This window comes from Stegostoma tigrinum, chromosome 19 (genome assembly GCF_030684315.1).
Source record: "Stegostoma tigrinum isolate sSteTig4 chromosome 19, sSteTig4.hap1, whole genome shotgun sequence".
Lineage (NCBI taxonomy): Eukaryota > Metazoa > Chordata > Chondrichthyes > Orectolobiformes > Stegostomatidae > Stegostoma > Stegostoma tigrinum.
This window is the reverse complement of record NC_081372.1, coordinates 9,522,582-9,549,792: the sequence shown is the minus strand read 5'-3', so window position 1 is coordinate 9,549,792 and position 27,211 is coordinate 9,522,582. Positions and strand designations below refer to the sequence as shown.

Here is a 27,211-nt window from a genome sequence, read left to right as displayed (position 1 = left end):
TTAGGAAAGCTGACGTTTCAGGTCGGGGCCCTTCTTCAGAAAATTCAATTTGGAATTTGGAATTACATTCCAATGGAATTTTCTGAAGAAGGACCCTGACCTGAAACATCAGCTTTCCTGTTCCTCCAGCTCCACACATTGTTACCTGTAAAATAATTGTGTTGCCTTACCAAGAACCCTAGTAGGTTCCAGAAGTCGTGCCAACATTAGTCACAGGTAACAGTCTCCTTTTGATATCAAACAGGCTGAGCTAGATGATGTGGAGCAGATTGCACTTGAAGAAAGGAAGAAACTGCAAAATGCATTGAAGGAGAAAGAACAAGAGATATTACAGAAGATTGCTGAGGTCAGTAATTCAGAATAGTGAAGGTTGGAGAAAATCTGACCTTTCTTCTCTTTTTCCCCCCTCATCCTTCAAAAAGGATTTTGAGGTTGACGGTTAATTGATTATTTCAACACTGAGATTTACTAGGTAGAAGTATCGAGGGCTACAGGCAACAAAACCGATAAATAGATCAGGTACATTTCAGCCATTAATTTAAATGTAGGCGCAAGCTGAAGATCCCGAAGGGCTAGCCTTTCTTATTTTAAGAATCTATTCTTATCTCCTGTCACAGGTTTGTTAACTTTCTGACATTTAACTTTGTATTTCACCAGAAAATATTCAAATATGTTAACAAAAAGATTAAATGAGCACATATTTTGCCTGTTTGGAATTGCTGATACATTGCTTGGAAACAAATTGACTGGACTGGAACCTAGAAATCTTGTTTCAATTCGTTCATGAGATGTGGGTGTTGCTGGTTGTGCCAGCATTTATTACCCATTCCTAGTAACCTTTTGAGAAAGTGGTACTGAGCTTCTTTCTTAAACCACTGTTTAGTGTATGTGCACCCACAGTGTTAGGGAGCAAGTTCCAGGATTTTGACTCAACAGCACTGAAGGAACAGCAAAATATTTCCAAATCTGGATGGTGAGCAACTTGGAGAAGACTTGCAAGTTTTTGTGTTAGCGTTTATCTGCTGCCCTGTCCTTCAGATTACGGTGGTCATGTGTTTGAAAGGTGCTGCCTAAGAGCTGTGGTGAATCTGCAATAAATCTTTTCGATAGTACACACTACTGCTACTGAGTCTCTAATGAATGGACTAACTGACCATATCCAGGATCAACCTAGTACACTGCTTTATTGAGGATAGTGTCAAGCTGCTTGAGTGTTGTTGGAGCTGCGCTCATCCAGGCAAGTGGGGAGTATTCTGTTACAGTACTGACTTTGGCTTTGTAGATGGTGGACAGGCTTTAGAGAATTAATAGGTAAGTTACTCTCTGTAAGATTCCTAACTTCTGACCGACTTTTGTAACCACTCTACTTATGTGACTTGTCCATAGCTTCCCAGTTTGTTGCGATAAAGCCTTATGCTTTTTAGCGTGTGGCTGTACCTCTCGCAACTAAAATGTAAGCAACTCACTTTTACGATAGCAATAAGATATCAATTACAAAGTTTTCTTGAATTAAAGAGGAGCAAGATTGTTACCTGCTCAACTCCAGGAAAAATGATAAAGTCTCATTGTCAAGTTACTTAGGTCTGCATACCCAGGTATAAATTTGAAAGGGAATGATAGCCTATACAAAAGAAAGAAAGAATAATATGTGGATTAGAGTCCTTTGGGTGTTGTTGAGAAGTAATGTTTTAAACTAAGACTACAAGTGGTTAGCTGGCTTCTTAAACCATCCTGAGTAGCAAATGTATTTATTTTTAAAGTTCTCAGCTTCCTGTTGCTGGTTCTCTGTTGCTTCTGTGGGAACTGAGTACTTTTCTTTTTAAGGAGCAGAGAGTGAGAGATTTTTTTCTGTTTTTAAACTCTACGTTCTTAGTTTCATCTCTCTTGCTCCGTCAGATATTTTCCCTGAAATAGCTTGTTGTATTTGTTCTTAATTTATTCTTTTGTTTATGTAACACTTTCTACTTTCCTCAGAATTAATCATCAATGACATTGTTGGCTTGAGAATCTTTGCAGAATCCTTGACAACAACACAACTACAGACTACAATCTGGCAGAGCCTCCCTATCAATCTGTTTTACACAGTCCTATGCATTCACCAAACTTCTTGTCATCACCCCATCACCCCTCATCCTTCCTTGTGTTCCCAAGTTTTGGTCTCAAGTTTGTTAAGTATAGGTGGAGTTCTATCTCCAACTTGTGAAGATCCTCATCATGGTGTAAATCATAAGAGGTAAGGGCCTTTTCATGCCTCTGAGCTGAGGATGGGGGTGTTATTTGTGGTGGAAGCATTTGTCTGGTTTCATTATCTTTGGAGAAAATGTTTAATTTCAGCCCAGGCTGCCTTCTCTTTAGTCCACATTAGTTTCTTGAGATTGGGTCAAATCATGCCTGTGGTTGTATTACGTCAGTGTAATGGGTCATTTTTTAAAAAAATCTTTTCAGTCTGTGAAAGTTCCAGGTACTAAATTGGATGATGGAATTCAAAAATTGATAATTTATGTTTTATATTATAATGGCAACGTGTTCTAAGGTGATTAAAGAAGTTGATTAGTTATACAGGTGAAAAGCTTTCTGGTGGTGGTGAATTCAGAACAGTCAGCCATAACCATGAAATTAGGAGTAGGGTTTTTTAAACTTGTCCATGGGAACTAAGTGTTTCTGGCTTGGCCAGCATTTATTATGCATCGCTAATTGCCTTTGAGAAAGTGGTGGAAAGCTGCTTTCTCCAACCAGTGCAGTCCATACGGACACCCACAGTGCTGTTCAGATGGGAGCTCCAGGATCTTGACACACAGACTGTGAGGGAACGACAATGTGGTTCTAAATTAAGATAGCGTGTCAAGGTGGATAACCAGCAGATGGTGGTGTTCCCATATATCTGATGCCCATTACCTTCTACGTAGTAGAGCCACAGGTTTAAAAGCTGCTTTTGGAGGAGCTTCAATGAATTGAATCAGCTTTATTGTCACATACTCAAATGAATACAGTGAAAAGTTTACAAGTTGCTATTTGCAGTGCCATCTTGGAAGCACGGTATATAGGTACAGATTCTTCAGTGTAAGTTCGTAGAGAAAAAAATTGGAAAGATAAAGAAGTAAGAATTCCGCAACAGGCGCCTAGCTGCAGATTGTGATGGGCTTAACCTCAAGGCACTCGTGGCCGGGAGGCTGCTCTGAAATTATTTCAAGGCCTGAAATCCACCCTAGGCCAAAAGACCACCACAACCTGACAAAAGACCACCACCTGGGACCAGGAGAACATCTCGCCAAGTCCACACTGAGGCTGGGAGTTCAGGACATCTTCTCCGAGAGGAAAGTAACAAATGTCAACTTTCCTGCTCCTCAGATGCTGCCTGGCCTGCTGTGTTCCTCCAGCTCCACAGTTTGTTATCTCTGACTCCAGCATTTGCAGTTCTTGCTATCACAATGAGTTACTGTAATGCATCTTGAACAGCTGCTGCTGTTAGAGGTGAAGTCAGTGAATGTTGATGGTTTGACTGTTTATCAAATAAAAAGGCTACTTTGTTCTGCATGGTGTCAAGCTTCTTGAGGGTTCTTAGAATCATTTTCATCCAAGCAAATGGGGAGTATTCCATCAAACACCTGACTTGTGCCTTGTAGATGGTAGATGGGTTTGGAAGTCAGGAGGTGGGTTATTTGCTGCAGAATTCCTAGCCTCCAACCTGCTGTTATACATTGTATTTATATGGCTGATCCAGTTCAAATTTCTAGTCAATGATCACTCCTAGGATGTTGATCATGGGAAACCCAGTTATGGCACCATTATTGAACAGTAGGTAGCAATGGTTAGATTCTCTTGTTCAAAAATGGTCATTGCTTGGCAGGGTCAGCACCGTCTTTGTAACTTTGCTGGAATTTTGGGCCACTCAAATCCGTGCCTCTTTTTCTTGAAACCCCCTGCATGTTCAATCTCTTCAATCATGTTCTCACATGTTTCTGGTGGGATAGCAGTAACTCTTGTTTCATTCTTATCTTTCCAGTTGCGGCTATCGTTAAGATCACCTATTTCCAACCCGTACATTTCCTGATTCAGTCACTGCCTTAGTTGATCTGCTAGAGCTACTCATAGTTACGGATCAGTCATGATCTGGTCCCCACCTACCTGTCTTCTGTAGCTGTTAAAAATCTTGCCTTCCATCTCAGTTTTGAAATTGCCAGCTGATCAACAGTTAAATGTACTGTGTGAATGTAATTAGTAGATTTTAAATTAGTAGCTCAGTCATAGAGTAATGGTGAAGTAATTAAGGAACCTTTTGTTGGCAGATCTATTTTTTAAGGACCTATTGTTGATCATCTACCACCAGATGTTACTTTAATGCCAAATTTGCTGAGGAGGTTATAAGCCAACATTTACTTCATTTTGATTTTCGCTGAAAGTCCTAATATCTGGGTAATGTTTGAAAGCAGAGGAAAAAGCAGGGCTTCGAGGAAACAATGGGGCAGTGAGACTAGTTTCCATTTGTCATTTTCATTATGTGAAAACTTGGGTTCTGAAGTGAAGGAGCAATGTGAAGCTTTAAGTTTGATTTGTATTTCTGTATTGTCTATGTTAAGAAGCAGGGAAGACATGCTTTTAGTTCCACTTTTGAGTTCTGAGAGTGGTGGCTGGTGTCTGGAAATTTGTTTGTTCAACAGCATTCAGATTTGGTCTTTAAAGCCCTTGAGGTGAACAGGTCAGTGCTTGAGAGAAAAACGAAATTGTGATTATTTGGCAATGAGAATCTATCTCTCAGAAGGACAGAATGATCGAGAGGAGGAGGCAGTGCGCAGGTTTTCAGTTAGAATTAGATTTTATGATCATGTTTACTCAAGCACATAGAACATAGAACAATACAGCGCAGAACAGGCAGAAGTACATAAGTACAGTGAAGCGTGTACAATGTCATCGTCCCCAATGCCACCTTTGGTACAAAGGTACCCAGGTACAAAACCTTAGGTATAAAGTTAAAAGTTAAACATTACACTCCCTCTTAGTATAAAATAGAAAGATAAAGAAATAAAGTTAAAGCATAAACATTACATTCCTTCTTAGTATTGCAAAAAGAAATACAGTTGAAAGTTCAACAGTTTTTTTTAAGTGCTTAGCCATGCTGAGCTTGCAGTCCCTACAAGGGCTTGATCTCGTATGTTTTGGCCCATTCTCCGAGAAACATCCTGCTGCCACTCTCACTGTCACCAATGATGCCAGGGGTTAGAGAAAAAAGGACTGTAATAGCAGAAATGTTATTAGTTTAGTGATCTCCAAAACAGCCTGGCCTGACAAGTCTAGAAAAGAAGTCTTAAATTGCTTGAAAGTTGAAGAGCAAAACTGAAGAGATGATTTTAATGAACACGTTAAATAAGTGAAAGCAGCTGCTTGGAGCTAACGAGCTGCAGATGCTGGAGTCAGAGTCAACACAGGGTGGAGCTGGAGGAACACAGCTGGCCAGGCAGCATCAGAGGAGCAGGAAAGTCGATGTTTCAGGTTTACACCCTTAATTAGGCCCTGATGCCGGGTGTAAATCCAAAACATCGACGTTCCTGTTCCTCTGCTGCTTGACTTGCTGTGTTCCTCCAGCTCAATACCGTAATGAAACAAGTGACAGCAGGACAACTTGGGAACAGGCCCTACAGACCACCATGTCTGCACTGACAATGAAGGCATTCTAAACTAATCTCACCTGACTGTACGTGGTTCATATCCCCCTGTTCTCTGGCTGTTCATGTGTTTGTCTAAATGCCTCTTAAACTTTGCTAACATATCTTCTTCTACCGCCTCCCTTGGCAGCATTTCACACACCTACAACCCTCTGTGTAACAAAAGAAAAACCCTTGCACTTCATCTTCAAACTTACCCCTCTCACCTTAAACCTATTCCCTCTAATATTTGACACATCCACTTTGGGATATTGACTCCACCTATTCATGCCTCTTTAATTTTATGTACATCTGTCAGATTGCCCCTCAGCTTCTGATACTCCAATGAAAACAAACCCAAGTTTTGTTGAGGAAGGTGCTGCTGGGCCTGCTGTGTTCATCTAGCCTCACATTTTATTATCCAAGTTTTGTTGAACCTCTCATGATAGCTAATACACTTCAATCCAGGCAACATTCTGGTAAACCTCTTTTGTACCCACTCCAAAACCTCCACATCTTTCCAATAGTGTGGCAACCAGAACTGCACAAACTACTCCAGATGTGGCCAAAGTAACGTCTTAAACAGCTGCAATGTGACTCACCAACTTGTGTACTCACTGCTCCAACAGACAAAGGCAAGCATACTGTACATCTTCTTTCCCACCTTATCCACTTGTATTGTCACTTGCAGCGTACTTAGACCCAAAGATCCCTCTCTTTATCAGTATTCCTGAGGGTCCCACTGTGTACTTTCCTCTTGCTTTTAACCTCCCGAAATGCATCACATTTGTCTTGATAAAATTCCATCTGCCATTCCTCCTCTCAACTTTCCAACTGATTTGTGCAGCATGGTGGCTCAGTAGTTAGCAATGCTACCTCACAACACCCAGGACACAGGTTCAATCCTGCCGTTAGGCGACTGTCTGTGTGAAGTTTGCACATTCTCCCTGTGTCTGTGTGGGTTTCCTCTGGGTGCTCTGGTTTCCTCCCACAGTCCAAAGATGTGTAGGTTAGGTGGATTGGCCATGCTAAATTGCCCATAGTGACTAGGGTTTGTAGACTAGGTGGATTAGCCATCAGAAATGCAGGGTTACAGTGATAGGGTGAGAGTGGGTTGGGTTAGGATGCACTTTGGAGAGTCAGTGTGGACTTGATGGGCCAAAATGGCCTGTTTCCATACTGGAGGGATTCTATGATTTATGTCCTGCTGTATCCTTGGACAACTTCCTTGCTATCTACACTCCACCAATTCTTGTGTCGTCTGCAAAGTTACTAATCAGAGTCAAACTTACTTATCATCCAAATCATTTTGTGTATTACAAACAACAGGTCCCAGCACTGATCCTTGCAGAACACCACTGGTCACAGACTTCAGGTTAGAAAACCACCCCTCTTCAACTACCTTCATCTTTTGTGACGAAGCCAATTTTATATCCTTTTTGCTAACTCACCATGGATTCCATGAGATTTAAACTTCTGAACCAACCTACCATGAAGGACCTTGTCACAGGGCTTGCTAAAGATCATGTAGACGACATCCAATGTCCTACGCTCGTCAATCATCTTTGTTACTTCCTCAAAAAAAGTCAATAAAATTTGTGAGACAAGACCTCCTCTCATAAAATCATGCTGACTACCCTGTTTAATGGTCCCCGTCCACAAATTCACTGTGATGATCTTTTGGCTGTCAGGACTTGCTGCTCCTTGCTTCTCCAGGTACTTCCATTTGCTTGCAGGAGGCACAGGGTGACTTGTTAATACTTACAAATTCTGTGACTTATTAGATAAGAGCTGCAGCTCTGATGAGGAAAAATCTACTGGTTTTCTTAAGGCTTGAGCTGATTTTTTTTCCCCCCTCTGGAATACTGTGACCAGTTCTAGTGGCCCAGTTATGGGAAGGATATTATTAAACTGGAGAGAGTTGAGAAGATATTTACTAGCATGTTGCCTGGTATGAAAGGTTTCAGTTATAAAGAAAGGCTGGATAGGTTGAGACTTTTTTCACTGGAGTATATGACCTTATAGAAGTTTATAAAATCATGAGGTTATAGATAGGGTTAATGATAGTTGTCTTTTCCATAGGGTGGGGGATTTGAAGATGAGGGGGCATATTTTTAAGGTGAGGAGAGAGAATTAGCAAAGACATGGGAGTGGTTCGCTTGTCGAATGAACTTCCTGACAAAGTGGTGGATGTCGGCACAACTGCAACAATTAAAAGACTTTTGGATAAGTACATGAATAGGAAAGGTTTGGAGGGACATGAGCCAGGAGCAGGCAGGTGGGACTAGTTTAGTTTGGGATTATGTTCATCACGGACTGGTTTGGCAGTGGATCTGTTTCCATGCTGTATGACTATTATAGCTCCTTCCTTTTTGGAGATCCATTAGCTTCCGAAGAAACATTCACATCCACAACTATCAGAGAGCCAATCTTACAATTGTTGGGAGATAGAAGACCTTTATCATTGGTCTGTGGAGTGGTGACCGTTGTCAATCAGCTACTTCTTGCAGGCTAAATCTCGGTTTTGTACAAACTCCCTGGCTCCATCTCATCTGTAGTAGTCTCTGTCATTGTTTGAACAAACAGCAGTGTCAACAGGAATTAAAATTAGTGTCAAGTAACTGTCTTTTAAAAAGTGCTGTAACCTTTTCCACAATGTTTAGTTCTAAAAATACTTCTTGTTTCCTATTTCAGTCCACAATCAAAAATACAGAAAAATAAAAAGATACAGTCTTTACAATTTAAAATTTGTTATTTGTCCCAATTGTACAACACTCATCATGGAGTCCACACCAACTCTCTGAAGAGCATCCCACCCAAACTCATCCCCCTACCCTTTCCCTGTAACCCTGCATTTCCCTTGGCTCATCCACCTAACATACACATCCCTGGACACTGTGGGCAACTTAGCAGGGCCACTGCCCCGAACCTGCACATCTTGGGACTGTGGGAGGAAACCAGAACACCCAGAGAAAACTCATGCAGGCGCGATGACAAGGTGCAAATTCCGCACACAGTCTCCTGAGGCTGAAATTGAACCCAGGTCCCTGGCGCTGTGAGGCAGCAGTGCTAACTGCTGAACCACCATACAGTCTAAAGGATTCCTTGTTTCAAAATCTTCATATAAGAATGATGACAAATTTAAGAACCTCATTTGTCGAGGCCATTGTGTGAATGTGTTGCCCCTCAAACTTTCCCACTGGGACTTGCAAAACATTAAAGAGTTGTAAAGGATTGAAAACAAGCGTGGATGATTCAGTAGCTGTTGTGCTGTACAGTACGACCTACTCAACTGCAATCACATGAACAAAACCAGAGCTTAGCGCTTTGAAGCAGAACAATTGGTTAGCACCTCACTGCAATTTGCAATTTTTTCTATTATTCCATGGTTGAATGAGGCTACTATTACTAAGGCTGGCATTTATTGCCAGTCCCTGGACTTGAGAAAGTTATACTGTTTTGATAATAACCTGCACTTGTATAACGGTTTTCACATAAAAAGTATCCAAGGTACTTCACAACAACAGTATCAAATAAAGTCTTTAAACCAAGCCGTATGAAATTGTTTGGTTTACTGGGCCATGGTGGAGACAGTTAATATTATGTTGGTGCAGGACTTGGGTTGTATTTCGGGTGAAGCAGAAGATTTTCTTCCCTGACTGATGTTAGTGAGGCAGTTGGTTTTTTTATAACAATCCCACAGTTTCACCAGCACATTCAGTCGTATCAGCTTTTCATTTTCTTTGTTACGTTTGAATTCAAATTCTTAAACTACTACAACGTAATATAACAATAACAGTACTGTACCCTTACAACTTCAGCTATAATGAGGATTTGTTACTTTTTTGGCTGTGATTCATTTTTAATAGCTATTATTTTATACTGGCAGGAACAATTCCGTTTCATTCCTCCAGGATTACAAGAGCTAATGTTCCACAATACAGTGATGAAGAAGGAAATAGAAGTTCACAGAGAGGTCAGTTCTGAGGATCTAGTTTGAATTAATCTTTGACCTCTCCAAATGGTTATACAATATCAATTCCAGCTTTTAAGCATTGTCAGATATATTCTTTGATGTCAGCTTTGTGTTTTTGGTCATAAAATTCTGGGGCCTCAATTGAGTCTGTACTGTGCTCAGACCTCAGAGCTTCAGACATTGCGGGTACACTGAGAACCACCTTTTCACCATTATGCAATGTTGTATAACTAATCGTGTGCTTAGAAGGAGCTGCTACCAGTGATACATAATTCAGCAGATTCCTGCAGTCATTATTTGAAATCTCCTTGTTGCTATAAGTTTTTGATGTGTGAAGCCCTTGTCAGCAGAGTGTCTGCTTTGCCAAGGCAGTTTCAGTTTAGTTGCACATAGTTGCAGAGAGTCACTTTTTACCTGACCATACGTGTCCTGAAACTGATGGATAGGACAACACGAGATTTTATATCCACCTGGTTTTCCAGCCCATTGAAAGGCCTTGGACGGTAATATTAGGCAGTATTTGAGACTGACATTCCACTGCATTCTATGGGTTGCCCAAACCTGTAAGTCAGGTCAAAATGACCCGCTCACAGTCCCTAACTCATCATGGTCTTTTTGCAGAAGTTACTGTAAAATAAACTGTGGGAACAAAGCCATGAGGACAGGGGTAGAAGTTATATTTATCAGGAAATTACTCTGTTTTTGATTAAGCTATACTGTGCTGGTAGACTAGACCAGACTGGGAAAAAACTAGATCATTTAAGAACCTGTCAGATCTATTGACTGTTTTCGGATTATTCAACTGCTGCAAAGTAGAAAATAAGCTTCTCTAATCTTACTGACTTTTTTTTTCCGAATGCACAGCTGAACAGAAAAATGGAAAGGAACAACTTGGCTTTGCAGCAGAAACTGTTACAACTGTTAAAAGCAAAGAGGGACAGCAGAGAGGAGATCTTCGCAGACATTTTTAAAAAGCAGCCAAAGTACGTATCTTCATTGGCCTGAAACTGTTGCAGGGGTCTTATTAAAGCATAAGTGAATTGGATATTCCCCACTGGTATAAAAATGATGAGGTATGCAGTGCAGTTGTAGACTAAGGAAGAGACTGCAAAGTTTTCCTGATGCTTCGGGAAGGTGTTCACTCGCATGTAACAGAGGGGTCCCTGTTCTCTGCTGAGTAAATTAAGTTCAGCCAGGGTGAGGTTAGGATTGCTCAAACTAGTCTCGGTCTTTGGCTTAGACAGGGAGGGAAATATCACCCAGGAATTCTGTGCCTGTTGAGTGAGTGACTTGGCTGAGATATTCACCGGTTCACGTGAACATCGAATGTTGGATTGCCAGCTCAATTTCTTGCACGATAAGTGGTTTCAGCATCATCAGAGCCACCAAAGTGAGGCACATGTGAGATAATCACTCGGTGAAAAGAAGAAAAGCTGCTGATTGGGCAAGATTCATTTTGGGCAGCTGGCTTAAGATGAACATCTGCAGCACTTCTTCTCAGCTTGTAGACTAGAGGATTGGGATATAATCTGCAGCTCTGTAACCACAGCCTGTATTGATATGGTGCCTTTAAAGTAATAAAACATTCATTTAGACAGGAGGGAAGGCCAAGGACAGTGTTCAAAGTGGTAGTAAGGCAGAGAATGAACTGTCAAGTAACTTGAAGCCTAAAGTCAAACTTGCAGACTGAATCGAGGTGATCAGCAAAGGGAACATCAGCTGTAGATCTCTTCTTGCTCAGTACAGTTCCTGCTTTTGATCGTGACCTTTTAACTCAGTGTGGACATCCCAGCCTGAGCAGCTGCTGATCATGTATGAAGAACTGAATAACAACTAGTGTCTTGCCAGATCTACCTAATTCTGGAAACAAATTTTTAAAAGACTAGAAAGCAACTACTCTGAAGTTTGAGATAACAAGGTGTAGAGCTGGATGAACACCAGGCCAAACAGCATCAGAGGAGTAGGAAAGCTGATGTTTCGGGTCTGGACCCTTCTTCATTTTTCTGCATGTGTGGAATGGCAGAGTGCCAGAGGAAGTGGTGGAGGCTGGTACAATTACGACATTTAAAATAAAAACTGAAAGAACTGCTGGAAGTTACTGGAAAAAGCTCAGCAGGTCTGGCAGCATCTGTGAAGAAAAAAAATCACATTGTGTTGACATAGTCTGGAATGAAAATGCCAAAACAAACCCTTTAATAACAGAGAAGTATAGCAGTCCAAGTGAAGGTTATTTGGCCGTCATGCCTGAACTGACCCTCAAAGAACTGCTCTGTTCATTATTTTCTTCACAGACGCTAACAGACTTGCTGAGCTTTTCCAGCAGCTTCTATTTTTGCACACCATTTAAAAGGCACCTGCTTGGGTAAATAACTAGAAAGGTTTAGAGGGATACAGACTAAATTCTGTAAAATGGGACTAGATTTATTTAGGATATCTGGTTGGCATGAACGAGTTGGATCGAATACTCTGTTTCCCTGCTGTATGTCTCAATGACTCTAAATACATGCTCAACTCTCTTTGGAATTATTTATGGAATCACTGTTCTAGATTGAGACAATTCTGAAAAAATCTCTACCTTTTGGGTTTGTTGTCAATTATGTAAAATTTCTCAGCCCTGGTTGTTAATCCTCTGGCCCAAGTTTTACAATAGCTACTATCCCAAATGACCTTATCTTGGAATAGTATCAGAGATAATGGGAACTGCAGATGCTGGAGAATTCCAAGACAATAAAATGTGAGGCTGGATGAACACAGCAGGCCAAGCAGCATCTCAGGAGCACAAAAGCTGACGTTTCGGGCCTAGACCCTTCATCAGAGAGGGGGATGGGGAGAGGGAACTGGAATAAATAGGGAGAGAGGGGGAGGCGGACCGAAGATGGAGAGAAAAGAAGATAGGTGGAGAGAGTGTAGGTGGGGAGGTAGGGAGGGGATAGGTTGGTCCAGGGAAGACGGACAGGTCAGGGAGGTGGGATGAGGTTAGTAGGTAGATGGGGGTGCGGCTTGGGGTGGGAGGAAGGGATGGGTGAGAGGAAGAACCGGTTAGGGAGGCAGAGACAGGTTGGACTGGTTTTGGGATGCAGTGGGTGGGGGGGAAGAGCTGGGCTGGTTGTGTGGTGCAGTGGGGGGAGGGGATGAACTGGGCTGGTTTAGGGATGCAGTAGGGGAAGGGGAGATTTTGAAACTGGTGAAGTCCACATTGATACCATGTGGCTGCAGGGTTCCCAGGCGGAATATGAGTTGCTGTTCCTGCAACCTTCGGGTGGCATCATTGTGGCAGTGCAGGAGGCCCATGATGGACATGTCATCTAGAGAATGGGAGGGGGAGTGGAAATGGTTTGCGACTGGGAGGTGCAGTTGTTTGTTGCGAACTGAGCGGAGGTGTTTTGCAAAGCGGTCCCCAAGCCTCCGCTTGGTTTCCCCAATGTAGAGGAAGCCATACCGGGTACAGTGGATGCAGTATACCACATTGGCAGATGTGCAGGTGAACCTCTGCTTAATGTGGAATGTCATCTTGGGGCCTGGGATAGGGGTGAGGGAGGAGGTGTGGGGACAGGTGTAGCATTTCCTGCGGTTGCAGGGGAAGGTGCCGGGTGTGGTGGGGTTGGAGGGCAGTGTGGAGCGAACAAGGGAGTCACGGAGAGAGTGGTCTCTCCGGACCGCCCCAAGAGGATCCCCCTCGTTCTCACACACCACCCTACCAACCTCCGGATACAACGCATTATCCTCCGACACTTCCGCCATTTACAATCCGACCCCACCACCCAAGACATTTTTCCATCCCCTCCCCTGTCAGCTTTCCGGAGAGACCACTCTCTCCGTGACTCCCTTGTTCGCTCCACACTGCCCTCCAACCCCACCACACCCGGCACCTTCCCCTGCAACCGCAGGAAATGCTACACCTGTCCCCACACCTCCTCCCTCACCCCCATCCCAGGCCCCAAGATGACATTCCACATTAAGCAGGGGTTCACCTGCACATCTGCCAATGTGGTATACTACATCCACTGTACCCGGTGCGGCTTCCTCTACATTGGGGAAACCAAGCGGAGGCTTGGGGACCGCTTTGCAGAACACCTCCGCTCAGTTCGCAACAAACAACTGCACCTCCCAGTCGCAAACCATTTCCACTCCCCCTCCCATTCTCTAGATGACATGTCCATCATGGGCCTCCTGCAGTGCCACAATGATGCCACCCGAAGGTTGCAGGAACAGCAACTCATATTCCGCCTGGGAACCCTGCAGCCCAATGGTATCAATGTGGACTTCACCAGTTTCAAAATCTCCCCTTCCCCTACTGCATCCCTAAACCAGCCCAGTTCGTCCCCTCCCCCCACTGCACCACACAACCAGCCCAGCTCTTCCGCCCCACCCACTGCATCCCAAAACCAGTCCAACCTGTCTCTGCCTCCCTAACCGGTTCTTCCTCTCACCCATCCCTTCCTCCCACCCCAAGACGCATCCCCAGCTACCTACTAACCTCATCCCACCTCCTTGACCTGTCCGTCTTCCCTGGACCGACCTATCCCCCCCCTACCTCCCCACCTACGCTCTCTCCACCTATCTTCTTTTCTCTCCATCTTCGGTCCGCCTCCCCCTCTCTCCCTATTTATTCCAGTTCCCTCTCCCCATCCCCCTCTCTGATGAAGGGTCTAGGCCCGAAACGTCAGCTTTTGTGCTCCTGAGATGCTGCTTGGCCTGCTCTGTTCATCCAGCCTCACATTTTATGACCTTATCTTGGAAGCCTGTTTTGTGTCAACTACGAACCACCTCTGTTTTGAGGACAATCCAACTACTCTAGTCTCTTTGCATATAAGCGAAGCCCATCATCCCCAGCTGGTAACACCCTGCTGAAGCTTCTCTGCATCCTTTCCTAAGACATGTGTCAAAGACTGTTTTATTAAAGGTCACTTTGCCGTATAGCCACTGCTGCCTCCTACTAAAGCATGGAGGGAAGCTCCCACATTCTGAAATCATTGTTTCATTTTCTTTACTCTACTGCTGTCTTCTCCAATTTGCGGTCTTTGCTCCATCCTTGTGGAGACCTTCTTTGAGTATTCTCACAAATTGATCTTCCTATCGCCTTAAAATTTTAAAACCAAGCTCGATATCATCTCGATATCAGCTTTAGCATGTTGTTTTCCCACCCAGCAGCGGGAGATAAAGTTTGCTGCAATTCTAATAACTTGGCTAAGCCTTCCCAAAGGGACCCCAAGTGAGCTGAATTTTTGAATTCTGAGCTCTGAGACAGGGATAGCCACTGTAGAGCTCCAAGTAATAACCGTTTCTCCCTGTCTGACAGGCTGCCACTTTCACAGGCCTCCCGAACTTGCTCTTGTAATTCTCATTGAGGGATTGTGACAATTGAAGACCACACCCAGGGTCACAGTGACAAAAAGTTTGGGAAGCACAAGACTAGGCCTTGTTCAAAATGTAGCAAATTCCCCCTTCAGCTCACCTTCATAGGCACAGAGGCTGCTGGCAGGCAAAATCACCCTCCAGTTGCCTATTGGTTTCCAAGTGAGTTATGAAATTGGTGTCTCGGGGAAATGAGGCTGCGAGGGGTGTGTAGGTGTGGGGAAGCTGTTTGTTGAAACTAGGGAAGCTGCTGCTGACGTTTCTCCATACACCTTATCTATAAAAGGACTGGAGTCCTGTTCGTGTATGGATCTCAATTTCAACAAATCTGAAGCACTGTGCAGGATAATATTGATGAAAATTCCTAACCCTGTTGTCATACTTCAACCTTCCTGACCCCTGCCATCTTTTCTGGCCCAACAACCTTCTGAGATCTTTGTGTTGCTTCAGTTCTGGTCGTAATGACTCAATGTCAACTTTTGTTTGATAATGCTCCCCTGAAGCTCCTTCACATTTTAACTTCAATAAAGGTTCCATATAAATGATCCAAATCAGAGCAGATAAATCAACTGTTCGCCTGTCTTTTCTCCATTTGGTAAATTTTAATATACTGTATTATTGCTGTTTAGAGATGTTGCTGATGCATATGATATTGGTTCGTGGGAAATGTTAACCAATAATCACCTTCACTCTTCCATTTGATTCCCTTTGTCTCTCTACATCTCCTAAATCTCTCTGAAAAGCTCTGCTGCATCATCTGCCTCATTGTTAAAAGAAAATCAGTGGTTTGACCATGATTAATTATTTGATGCATCACACAGCACCTATTAAAATTAATAACTGTCAGTCACATTTACATTTTGTATTGAAAATGCAGTAGAAGGTATGCTGAAGACAGTGATATAAGAAGATAAGAACAGGAATAAATTATGCAGCCCCTCAAGCCCGCTCTACCCTTTAATAAGTCCATCAGCTGACCAACTACCTCACCTATTTTCCCACTACATTGATCTCCAGCAATCAATCAATTTCTCTCTTTTGAATTTACTCAACAATTGAGCATTAACATCTCTCTGAAGTAGAGAATTTCCAAGTCTGTATCTTTCTAAGCGAACGAACTTCTCCTTGCTTGAATCCTAAATGGCTGACTTTTTAAAGCACAAGGAATGACTCCTCATTTGGGACTCTGTAGTCAGTGAAAGCAGCTTCTCAACAGACTCATTGTGCATGACCTCTCCATTGGATAGCCCCTTTATTCCAGTAGTTAATCTAATGAGCCTTCGTCATACTGCCTCTGATGCAGTGGTAATGGCCGTGCTTCAGGGCTAGGGGATCAAGTCCCACCTCCTCTAGATGTATGTCATACCACGTCTGACCAAGTTGATTAGAAATATCTATCATTCCTTGGGTAGTTCTGATTAAATTGTTGGCCAGCATTGTTGGGGTTTATGCCCCACAAATGTCTCAATGTGTTTGAAACTGATCGGCGGGTTTGTCAAAGGTGGAGGTACGCTGCTGCATTCAGTTGCAAGAATTCATTGTGTCCATGCAAACTGCCTGTGATCTGAAAATGAGGCAGCTACTGATACTGAACCAAGCCAAAGGGAGGTATGACTTTTTCAAAAAAATCTAAAGTCTAGTAATTAGCTTAAGCAAAGCCACTAGCAAGCTACTTATTTAATTTTAGAATAAGACACTTCAGAACCACTGCCAAATGTACGTAACCACAAAAACCATGAATTGCTGCAGACAGCCAACAGGTCAGAGGCAGGTCGGAGAGGAATCCAAGTTGCTGTTTCAGGGCCATACTCCCATCAGAGCAGGTTGGTTTAGCTCAGTAGGTTGGACAGTTGGTTTGCAAAGCAGTATGATGTTGACAGCATGGGTTCAATTCCTGTACAGGCTGAGGTTACTGTGAAGGAGTCTCCTTCTCAACCTCTCCCCTTGCCTGAGGTATTTTGGCCTTTGGGTTAAATCACCACCACTCATCTGCTTGTCTATTGAGAGAGCAGTGCTGTGGTCTGGTAAGATTATGGCGACTTGGTATGTCTGTAATGTTTAATGAGTTGCACAATTGTCCAGGCGAAGCAAGTTGAGTGTTGTAACAAATGTATTAAATTCTTCTTTCTTTGTTGAAACAATTTATGCAATTACATTGTCACACCACCAGTTACATTGGGTGAAAAAAAATTCCAGGAAGTCACATCAGGGAGTAATGTTGCAGGGACCTTGCCTTGCCATTGTGTCCAGTTCAGCAACACTATGCCATGTTTCTCACCCCATCCTGTCGAGCATTGAAGATTAATAGTGATCTCATGAGATGTTTCTGATTAGTGGGATTGGTGTAGAGTGTCTAGGGGGAGGTTTTCCTCTAGTGGAAGGATTCAGAACAAGACGGCGTAACCTTAAAATTGCAATTAAGTCATTCGAGGGATGTCAGGAAGTACTTCCTTCAGATACAGGGTGATGAAAGTCAATCTAAATGTTTGGTGTTGATTGAAAATGTTGAAATGGAAATTATTTGGCGTTTGTTGGACATTAAGGATCATGGACTCCAGTGGGGTAGATTAACCTTGTATTGATCATACATGCCATTGAATAATGGCAATGACTTGAGGGGCCAAATGGCCCACACCTATGTTTATGCTCCATGAAACATGATCCTTAAAATTGAATGCAGCAGGCACTCATATTAGTCATGCTTTTTCAGCAGTTCCCCCTGGATTCATTCAAAAATAAACACAAGACTGCCTCCATTTCCTCAGGAGGCTAAGGAAATTCAACAAGTCCATAAACACTCTTACCAATATTTACAGATGCACCAGAGAAAACATTCTATCCAGGTGCAACACAACTTGGTATGGCAACTGCTCTGCCCGTGACTAGAAGAAACGACAGAGTTGTGAACACGCCCAGTCTATCATACAAGCCAACTTTCCATCCATTGACTCCATCTGTACTTCTCATTGCCTTGGAAAGGCAGCCAACATAATCAAAAACTCCTCCCACACTGAGTTATAATCTCTTAAAACCCCTTCCGTTGAGCAGAAGGTACAAAAGCTTAAACATGTACTAATAGATTCAAGAACAGCTTCTTCCCTAAGTTATTAGACTTCTGCAAGGACCTCTCATATCTCAAATTTAATGTTGTTCTCACTCCTTGTTCTCTGCAGCTGTAACATTTTATTTCTCGCTCTGTTCTATTACCCTGATGCACATTGTATGGAACGATCTTCCTATACTGCATGCAAAACAAAATTTTTCGCTGTGCCTAGGTACATGTGGCAATAATAAATCAAAGCCAGAAGTCACACGACTCCAGGTTATAGTCCAACAGTTTATTGAAATGTCAAGTTTTTGGACCACTTTTGGCATCCACTTCACTTGATAAAGGAGCAGTGCTCCAAAAGCTAGTGATTTCAAATGAAGGTTGTTAAACTATAACCTGATGTGGTGTGACTTCTGACTTTGTCCACTCCAGTCCAACACCAGCATCTCCACATCAATAATAAATCAAATCAAATCAACTCAAATCAAATCATCATCTGATCTATAACCTCCTCTGAGGGAAATGTGAAACAAGGTTGCAAATCTATTTGTGAAGATTTCCATTACTTAGTATTTTCAGCTGAATTGTGAGTACAGTGAAAACTTAATGCTAGTTTTTGTAATGATTGAGGATTATTTTGTGTGGATTTAATGTTGAATATTAACGTACAACTGGATTTCTGCCTTTGCTTAACCCAGTTTTAATCTAGTTCGCTGATGTTGCAACATGATTGTTTCCAATCAGCACTAACTCTGCATAGACATTAAATCCCTTTGTGTCATTCATGTGTGATTCTCTGTTAAGAAGACCGAAACAAAATAGCCTTTAAAGCATGCTGCTTGGCTAGAAGTCTACACCCAATTAAAAGTGCACGTTCAGTACAGCTTCTTTGGTGATGAGCTAACCATATAAAGTAACCTCCGTATTAAAAGAAAATAGTTAGTACTTGCATTTTTCTGCTAAATTTAGTAATTCTAAAGATAGCGTGCAAATGGCAGCTGTTGTCCAACACCATTCAGTCTTCTGCTGCTTTCCATTATCTGTCAATCTCTTGTAAGAATTTCAAGTACAACACGTATTAAAAGAAAGGTAATGCATATTATTTGAGCATTATAGTATATGAACTGTATTTGTTTCATACATTGCATTTTAATTTAAAAAGACGTCTTATTTTTGAAGTTTTGCTGACCTCAGACAGTTCAATCCACTTCATTAAATGAAATACATTTTAAGTCTACGCAATGATATAATGTAAGAAATCAAGATATGCAATTTCTGCTCAATCCCACATTGCAATTAAGTAAATTACTGAATTATCTGTAAGTGTAGATTGTGAGGGATTGATATTGACCAGGACAGCAGGAAGAACTCATCTGCTTCTTGTGAAATAGCGTCTAAGGGATCTGTTTGTGCCCACCTCAAATTAGGTAGATGATGACTTGCTTCAACACCTCTTTAAAAGGCACTGGTGTGTCTGTTTATATTATGTAGCTACTGGATCTGCTGCTGACAAAAATTATCCTTTTCACATGTCTGTGACTGACACTCATTGAGTCAACTTGCTGCATGACCTTTGACTGAATATTTTGAGTATATTCCTACCCACATTAGCACAGTTCCCATAGTGAAGTACGTAATTGTAAAGTGGATAATAATTGTGTATAATGAGCATTTTGAATTCCTACAGAGCCTTTTATACCCCAATGCACTTTATAGGTACAGTGTCAAACAAAATTTGAAGTTGAATCTCCTGGATGTTTGGGTAGGTAACCAAAGTTTGGTCAAGGAGTAGGATTTTGAAGAGCTTCTTAAAGAGGGCAGGAAAGGCAGTGATGTTCATGGAGGGAATTGCAAAGCTTAAGACATTGGTGACTGTGTCTCCAGCTGCCTAGGCTGAAGGCAGTCAAGGAACCAAGAAGCAAATAAATATCAGGGAATGGGATTTAAGAATAACACTGGGATTAATTGCTTTACTTGGCAACATTTGTGGCTGAAGAACATCTCCAGCCTTCTTTATGATGTCTGTTTAAATCTACACACACACGGTGGTAGATATTTAGAACTCTCTTCCACAACAGCAATTGATGCTAGATCGGTTTGTAGTTTTAAATCTGTTAAGCAAAGGTATTAAAGGAACTGGGCCAAATCAGCATATGGAGTTAGGCCACAGGTTAACCACGATTTCAATGAATGGCAGTACACGCTCAAAAGACTGAATAAACACAGCAGGCCAAGCAGCATCTCAGGAGCACAAAAGCTCTCCCACTGCAACTCTCTTGTCTTCTCCACCTGTCCACTCCTCTATCCATCTCTGATCCGCCTCCACCTCTCTCCCTATTTACTTCAGAACCCTCTACCCATCCCCTTTTTCTGATGAAGGGTCTAGGCCCGAAACGTCAGCTTTTGTGCTCCTGAGATGCTGCTTGGCCTGCTGTGTTCATCCAGCTCCACACTTCGTTATCTCGGATTCTCCAGCATCTGCAGTTCCCATTATCTCAAAAGACTGAATAGCCTACTCCTGTTCCTGTGTATCTCTTAGATCAAATCTTTATGCAAGTAGTTTATTCTCCCCATTGTGAACGTATTCAACCCTAATACCTCCTTGAGGGGTCAGTGTCAAATTGTACTTGATAACATTTCTGTGTAGCTTCCTTAGGATAGTTCACTACATCGAAGGCAATACATAAATGTTAAGTTGTTGTTGTTCCAATATACTTGGACTTTTGTGCAAGAACAGGGAGGGGTGGATGAAGTTTAATGGCTTAGAAGCAGATCCACTAAAGTTATTTGCCTCTTTAGCCAGGCAGGAAGGGCTCTTTCAAGTCCAATTTATATAATGTTCCTGGTGCAGTCAGCCAAACTTCACTGGAGTGGAACTGCGTGATGCTGAACAGCAGAGAGGGAAACACGAGGCAGATTATATTTATCTGTTTAACTTTCCCATGGGAAGATCTCCCACTCGTACAAGACTATGCTGCTAAAGCAGAAATACTACTAGAATTCCCCACCGCTAGCCTTTATCATTTTAACCCATTTATTGACATTATGAAAACAAACTGGTGCACCAATGCTGTGTAGCATGTGGCACAGTGGCTCAATGGTTAGCACTGCTGCCTCACAGCACCAGGGACCTGGGTTTGATTCCACCCTTGGGTGACTGTTTGTGTGGAGTTTGCACATTCCTCTCATGTCTGTATGGGTTTCCTCCCTCAGTCCAAAGATGTGCAGGTTAGGTGGACTAACCAGGCTAAAATGCCCATAGAGTCCAGGGATGTGTAGGCTAGGTGGATTAGCTATGGGAAATGCAGGGTTGCAAGCAAAGAGTGGATCTGGTTGGGATGCTCTTTGAAGGGTCACTGTAGACTTGATTGGCTGAATGACCTGCTTCCACACTGTAGGGATTCTTTGGATCTGTCCTTATATTAAATCAGACCCTTTTGGTGGAAAATCGAATTGGCTGAATAATCAAGAGTCCTTGCCCCAAAAAAATGTCATGAGTTCAAATCAAGATGCCAAGAAGTCCAAAATAAATATTGTATGTAGAATTGGCAAAATAGCAAAAAATGATTCAGACCACTTAGTCTTTGCTGGTATTTATGCTGTACACATATCTTTTCACTAATTAGATGATGTGAAGATAGTGGTGTTGCACTGGGGTGGACAATGTCAGAAATCTCAGCACCAGGTTATAGTCCAACAGGTTTATTTGAAAACACAGGCTTTATATGTAAATCCATGTAAAAACATACATATTAATCAATTAAAGCCTTCTAAATGATTAAAGATTTAACAGCATCTCAGGTTTGTTTAATACATCCTCATCAGTAATGTGACGTTTGATCTTTTACTTATAAATTCTATGTCTGACACCACCTCTCTCACTAACACCTGAAGAAGGAGCGAGGCTCTGAAAGCTTGAGTTTTCAAATAAACCTGTTGGATTATAACCTGGTGTTGAGTGTTTCCTGAACTAGTTAGAAGATTGACCCTCCTCATAACTTGAGATGGAGGAATAGTTTGGACCTGCTGGGCTTGTTTGCACTGGGGTTTAGAAGATTGAGGGTTAATCTGATAAACGTGTATAAGATCCTGAATTGTCCTGACAAGATGATCATGGGAAGGATGCTTCCTCTAACAGGACAGCCCATAACTACTTAAAATCGTGGATTGCCCTTTGAAGACGGAGATTAGACTTTTTTTTTCAAGAGGTCTCTGCAACTTTGGAATTCTGTCTCAGAAGGGAGAGGAGGCAAGGGCATTTAATATTTTTAAGACAGGTGGATGGATTCTTGTTGGGCAGGGCAATCAAACATTGTTGAGATAAGGTGAGAATGTAGAATTTGAAATACAGATGTCTGCCATGACCTTGGTGAAGGAGCAGAATGTTCGACATTTGCTCCTTTTCATATGTTTATATATTCTATTCTAGAAGGTTGCCTTCTGAAGGAATTTAGGAATAGACAAGAAATTTTGGACTTAACACCCATGCCCTTATCCTGTCAATGAGTGAAAAAAAAAGACTTAGTTACATTTATCAAATCTTTTAAGTTTCTTGACTTGGTTTATGTTAAGTTCGGCTGGAGTTTGGCTGTGCTGAATTACTGTCAATAAGATAGATTCTTTTGTTCTCTGATTCATTAAATCGTAACAGACCCTTTTCTTGACCCCACAGGTGCACACCAGACATGGATGTTGTGTTGAACATTCAAAGAGAAGATTGCCTTCCCATTTAACTCCAGGCCCTTGAGCTGTTTCAAACGTTAACCTGATCTTTTTATTGACACATTCTGATATATAGCAATCCGCTGAATGGCCTTAGCTGGAATTGCTATGTGTACAGCAAGATACAGAGGAAGACTGGATAACAATCGTGCAGAAATAAAACTATTTCCAGACCTTAACCTGTGTTTTTAAATTTACCCATTCTGCATTCACTATATACATCCCATTATTATGAGCAAATTTTCCTGTGCATTTTTGCATACTGACATTGTTTTATACATCCCATCTGAAGTACAGGACCTCTAATAATACATAATGTCATCCATAGTAATGCAACTTCGAAGCCTATCTCAACATTGTCAATTTTTCTCCAGGTCCTACTTCCTAAAGATGAATGCAGTGTAGTGAAATTCTGTAGGGGAACAGTGGAATTGAAGGAAAACTCCGGTATAATAGATGAAATTAGCGGTGATGGAGATCACTGAGCTGTGTGGATGTATGAGGGTGATGTAAGGTAGAGAAGTGTGACATATCATGAAGCAGAGCTCATGGCAAAAGTAGCTATGAGCAACAAAGAAAGAGATTGGCTCAATAACTAGAGTTGGCTCGGTCACCAGCAGGATACTGAATCATTAAATCGTAACAGACTCTTTCCTTGACCCCACAGGTGCACACCAGACATGGATGTTGTGTTGAACATGCAAAGAGAAGATTGCCTTCCCATTTAACTCCAGGCCCTTGAGCTGTTTCAAACGGCTGGCTAAAAGGTCTAAATTGTGAGGACAGGCTAAATACACTTGCTTTATATTCCCTTGTGAGGAGGAGTGATCTGATGGTAATGTTTATAAGTTTTGATAAGGTAGAACCTTTGCTGTAAGTACAGGTGAGGGGCAGAAGGTTAAAGTTGGAGCTGAGATTGGAAGTTACAGACTTAAGATTTTTTTACTCCATTCACAAGATGTGGGTGTCACTGGCTAGACCATCATTTAAATGCCGAGTGGTCAACCAAATTGCTAGTGGGTCTGGAGTCATTGTTTGTCAGACCAGGCAAGGGGAAAAGATTTCCATTCCTAAAGGGGCAACAGTGAACAAACAAAGAACAGTACACACAGGAACAGAGCCCTCCAAGCCTGCGCCAACACATCTTGCCCTTCCTTACTAAAGCTGTCTGCACTTACATAATACTAATCCCTCAATGTATTAATCCAGGTGCATCTTTAATGCTGCTTTTGTGTCTGCTTCCAGCACTTTCCTCTGTCAGCAAATTCCAGGCACTCACCACGCTTTGTGCGAAAAACCTGCCTCGCTCATCTCTTTTAAACTTCTCCCACCTCTGCACCTTGAACCTGCGCCCCCTAGTAATTGACCCCTCCACCCTGGGGAAAAAGCCTTATATCGTCCATTCTATCCATTCCACTCACAGGTCGCCCCTCAACCTCCTGCATTCCGGTGAAAACATTCCCAGTCTATCAAAGATAACAAAGTGTAGAGCTGGATGAACACAGCAGGATAAGCAGCATCTGAGGAGCAGAAACGCTGATGTTTCAGGCCTAGACCCTTCTTCAGAAATAGGGAAGGGGAAGAGGGTTCTGAAATAGGCATCACGGTGGCTCAGTGGTTAGCACTGCAGCCTTACAGTGCCAGGGACCCGGGTTCGATTCCAGCCTCAGGTAACCGTGCAGAGTTTGCACATTCTCCCCATGTCTGTGTGGGTTTCCTCCAGTTTTCTCCCACAGTCCAAAGACGTGCAGGCTAGGTGGATCGGCCATGCTAAAGTGCCCGTAGTGTTCAGGGGTGTGTGGGTTATAGGGGAATGGGTCTGGGTGGGATGCTTCAAGGGGCGGTGTGGACTTGCTGGGCCGAAGGGCCTGTTTTCACACTGTAGGGAATCTAATCTAAAAAGTAAATAGGTCAGGTCAAGGGGGCGGGTTGAGGTTAGTAGGTAGGAGGTGGGGGTGGGGCTTGAGGTGAGAGGAGGGAATAGGTGGAAGGAAGGACACGTTCAGGAGGCGGGACAAGCTTGGCTGGTTTGGGGATACAGTAGGGGGAGGGGAGATTTTGAATGTGGATCCCAAAACCAGCCCAGCTCGTTCCCCACCTCCCTAGCCTGTCCTTCCTCCCATCTCAAGCCCCACCCCCATCTCCTACCTACTAACCTCATCCCGCACCCCCCTTGACCTGTCTGTCCTCCCTGGACTGACCTATCTCCTCCCTACCTCCCCACCTATACTGTCTCCTCTCCACCTATCTTCTTTTCTCTCCGTCTTCGGTCCGCCTCCCCCTCTCTCCCTATTTATTCCAGAACCCTCACCCCATCCCCCTCTCTGATGAAGGGTCTAGGCCCAAAACATCAGCTTTTGTGCTCCTGAGATGCTGCTGGGCCTGCTGTGTTCATCCAGCCTCACATTTCAGTATCTTACAGCAGATGGTGACACTGAATTGAGTGAAAAAAAAGCTAGCCACTGGTGACCATGTGATCAATACTAGTCATTTGAAAACTAAACCCATATGAAGATAAAAAAGTCCCCAGATTGTGATGAGATCTATCCCAGAATATTGAGAACAAATTGCTGGAGCATTGACAGACATTTCTGTATCATCTTTGGCCACAGAGTGAGGCCTCAGGCGACTGGAGAATAGCCACTTGTCCCATTGTTTATAAAGGCTAACAGGGATAATCCTGGAAAGTACAGGCCTGTGAGTTCCATTGTGGTAAGGAAATTATTGGAAAAGATTCTCAGGGACAAGATTTATACACATTTAGAAACAAGTAGAGTTTTTAGCGATAGATAGTATGGTTTGGTGCGGAATGGGTTGTGCCTCACTAACTTGATCGAGCTTTTTGAGGAAGTGATGAAGGTGATTGATAAGGGAAAAAGCAGTTGATGTTATCTACATGGACCAATAAAGCCTTTAACAAGATCTGTCATGGTACAAAAGGTAATGTCTTATGGTGTCAGGGGTGAGATGGCGAGGTGGATACGGAACTTGCTTAGTCATTAGAGTCAGAGGATGCCGGTGGAAGGATGCTTTTCGGAATGGAGTTGTGTTCCACAGGGATCAGTGATGGGATCTCTGCTGTTTGTGGTCTACATAAATGATTTGGAGGAAAACGTAGCTGGTCTAGTTAGTGAGTTTGCAGACAATACAAAGATTGGTGGAGTTGTGCACAGTGTGGAGGATTGTCAAGGGATACAGCAGGATATGGATTAGCTGAAGCATGGGCAGAAATGTAGCAGTTGGACTTTAATCCAGACAAATGTGAAGTAACACATTTTGGAAGGTCAAGTACATGTGGAAATTACAGAGTGAACGGCAAAAGGGATTTAGAGGGATCTGAGTGTGCAATGATCATTGAAGGTAGCAACCAGGGCCTTTGGCATGCTTACCCTCATTTAAGGTTAGTCAAGTTAAGTTGCAGCTATATAGGAGTTCAGTTAGGCCACACTTGGAATACTGTGTACAGTTCTGGTGACCACACTACCTGAAGGATGTGGCTGCTTTGGAGATGGTACAGAAAAGGTTTACCAGATATTGCCCGGTATGGGAGATTTTAGCTATGAAGAAAGGTTGGATAGACTGGTTCACAGATAGCAGGAACTGCAGATGCTGGAGAATCTGACATAACGAGGTGCAGAGCTGGATGAACACAGCAGGATCAGCAGCATCAGAGGAGCAGGAAGGTTGACGTTTCGGGCCTAGACCCTTCTTCAGAAATGAGGGAGGAGAAGGAGGTTCTGAAATGAATAGGGAGAGAGGGAGGCGGATAGAAGATGGATAAAGGAGAAGATAAGTGGAGAGGAGACAGACAGGTCAAAGGGGTGGGGATGGAGCCAGTAGAGGTGAGTGTAAGATGCGGCGCCAATACAGTCATCAATGTAACGGAGGAAGAGGTGGGCGTTCTCGACCACTGCGGGGGGAAAGTTGCGGTTCTTGAAGAACGCAGACATCTGGGATGTGCGGGAGTGGAATGCCTCATTGTGGGAGCAGATGCAGTGGAGGTGGAGGAATTGGGAATAGGGGATGGAATTTTTGCAGGAGGGTGGGTGGAGGAGGTGCATTCTAGGTAGCTGTGGGAGTCGGTGGGCTTGAAATGGACATCAGTTACAAGCTGGTTGCCTGAGATGGAGACTGAGAGGTCCAGGAAGGTGAGGGATGTGCTGGAGATGGCCCAGGTGAACTGAAGGTTGGGGTGGAAGGTGTTGGTGAAGTGGATGAACTGTTCGAGCTCCTCTGGGGAGCAAGTGGCGGCGCCGATACAGTCATCAATGTAACGGACCCCACCTCTTCCTCCGTTACATTGATGACTGTATCGGCGCCGCCTCTTGCTCCCCAGAGGAGCTCAAACAGTTCATCCACTTCACCAACATCTTCCACCCCAACCTTCAGTTCACCTGGGCCATCACCAACACATCCCTCACCTTCCTGGACCTCTCAGTCTCCATCTCAGGCAACCAGCTTGTAACTGAT

At 43.0% G+C, this 27,211-nt stretch overlaps 1 protein-coding gene across 1 annotated transcript in view; it reads left to right on the top strand.

The window, feature by feature from the left end:
• c19h20orf96 (chromosome 19 C20orf96 homolog) overlaps positions 1-22,920 on the top strand; it is a 48,149-nt gene extending 25,229 nt beyond the window's left edge. The window contains exons 8-11 of the mRNA XM_048550570.2: positions 245-346; positions 9,529-9,615; positions 10,480-10,598; positions 22,692-22,920. Coding sequence (XP_048406527.1) covers positions 245-346; positions 9,529-9,615; positions 10,480-10,598; positions 22,692-22,752 — 369 coding nt within the window. The 3' untranslated portion in view covers positions 22,753-22,920. The remainder of the gene's footprint in view (positions 1-244; positions 347-9,528; positions 9,616-10,479; positions 10,599-22,691) is intronic.
• The last annotated feature ends 4,291 nt before the right edge of the window (positions 22,921-27,211 follow it).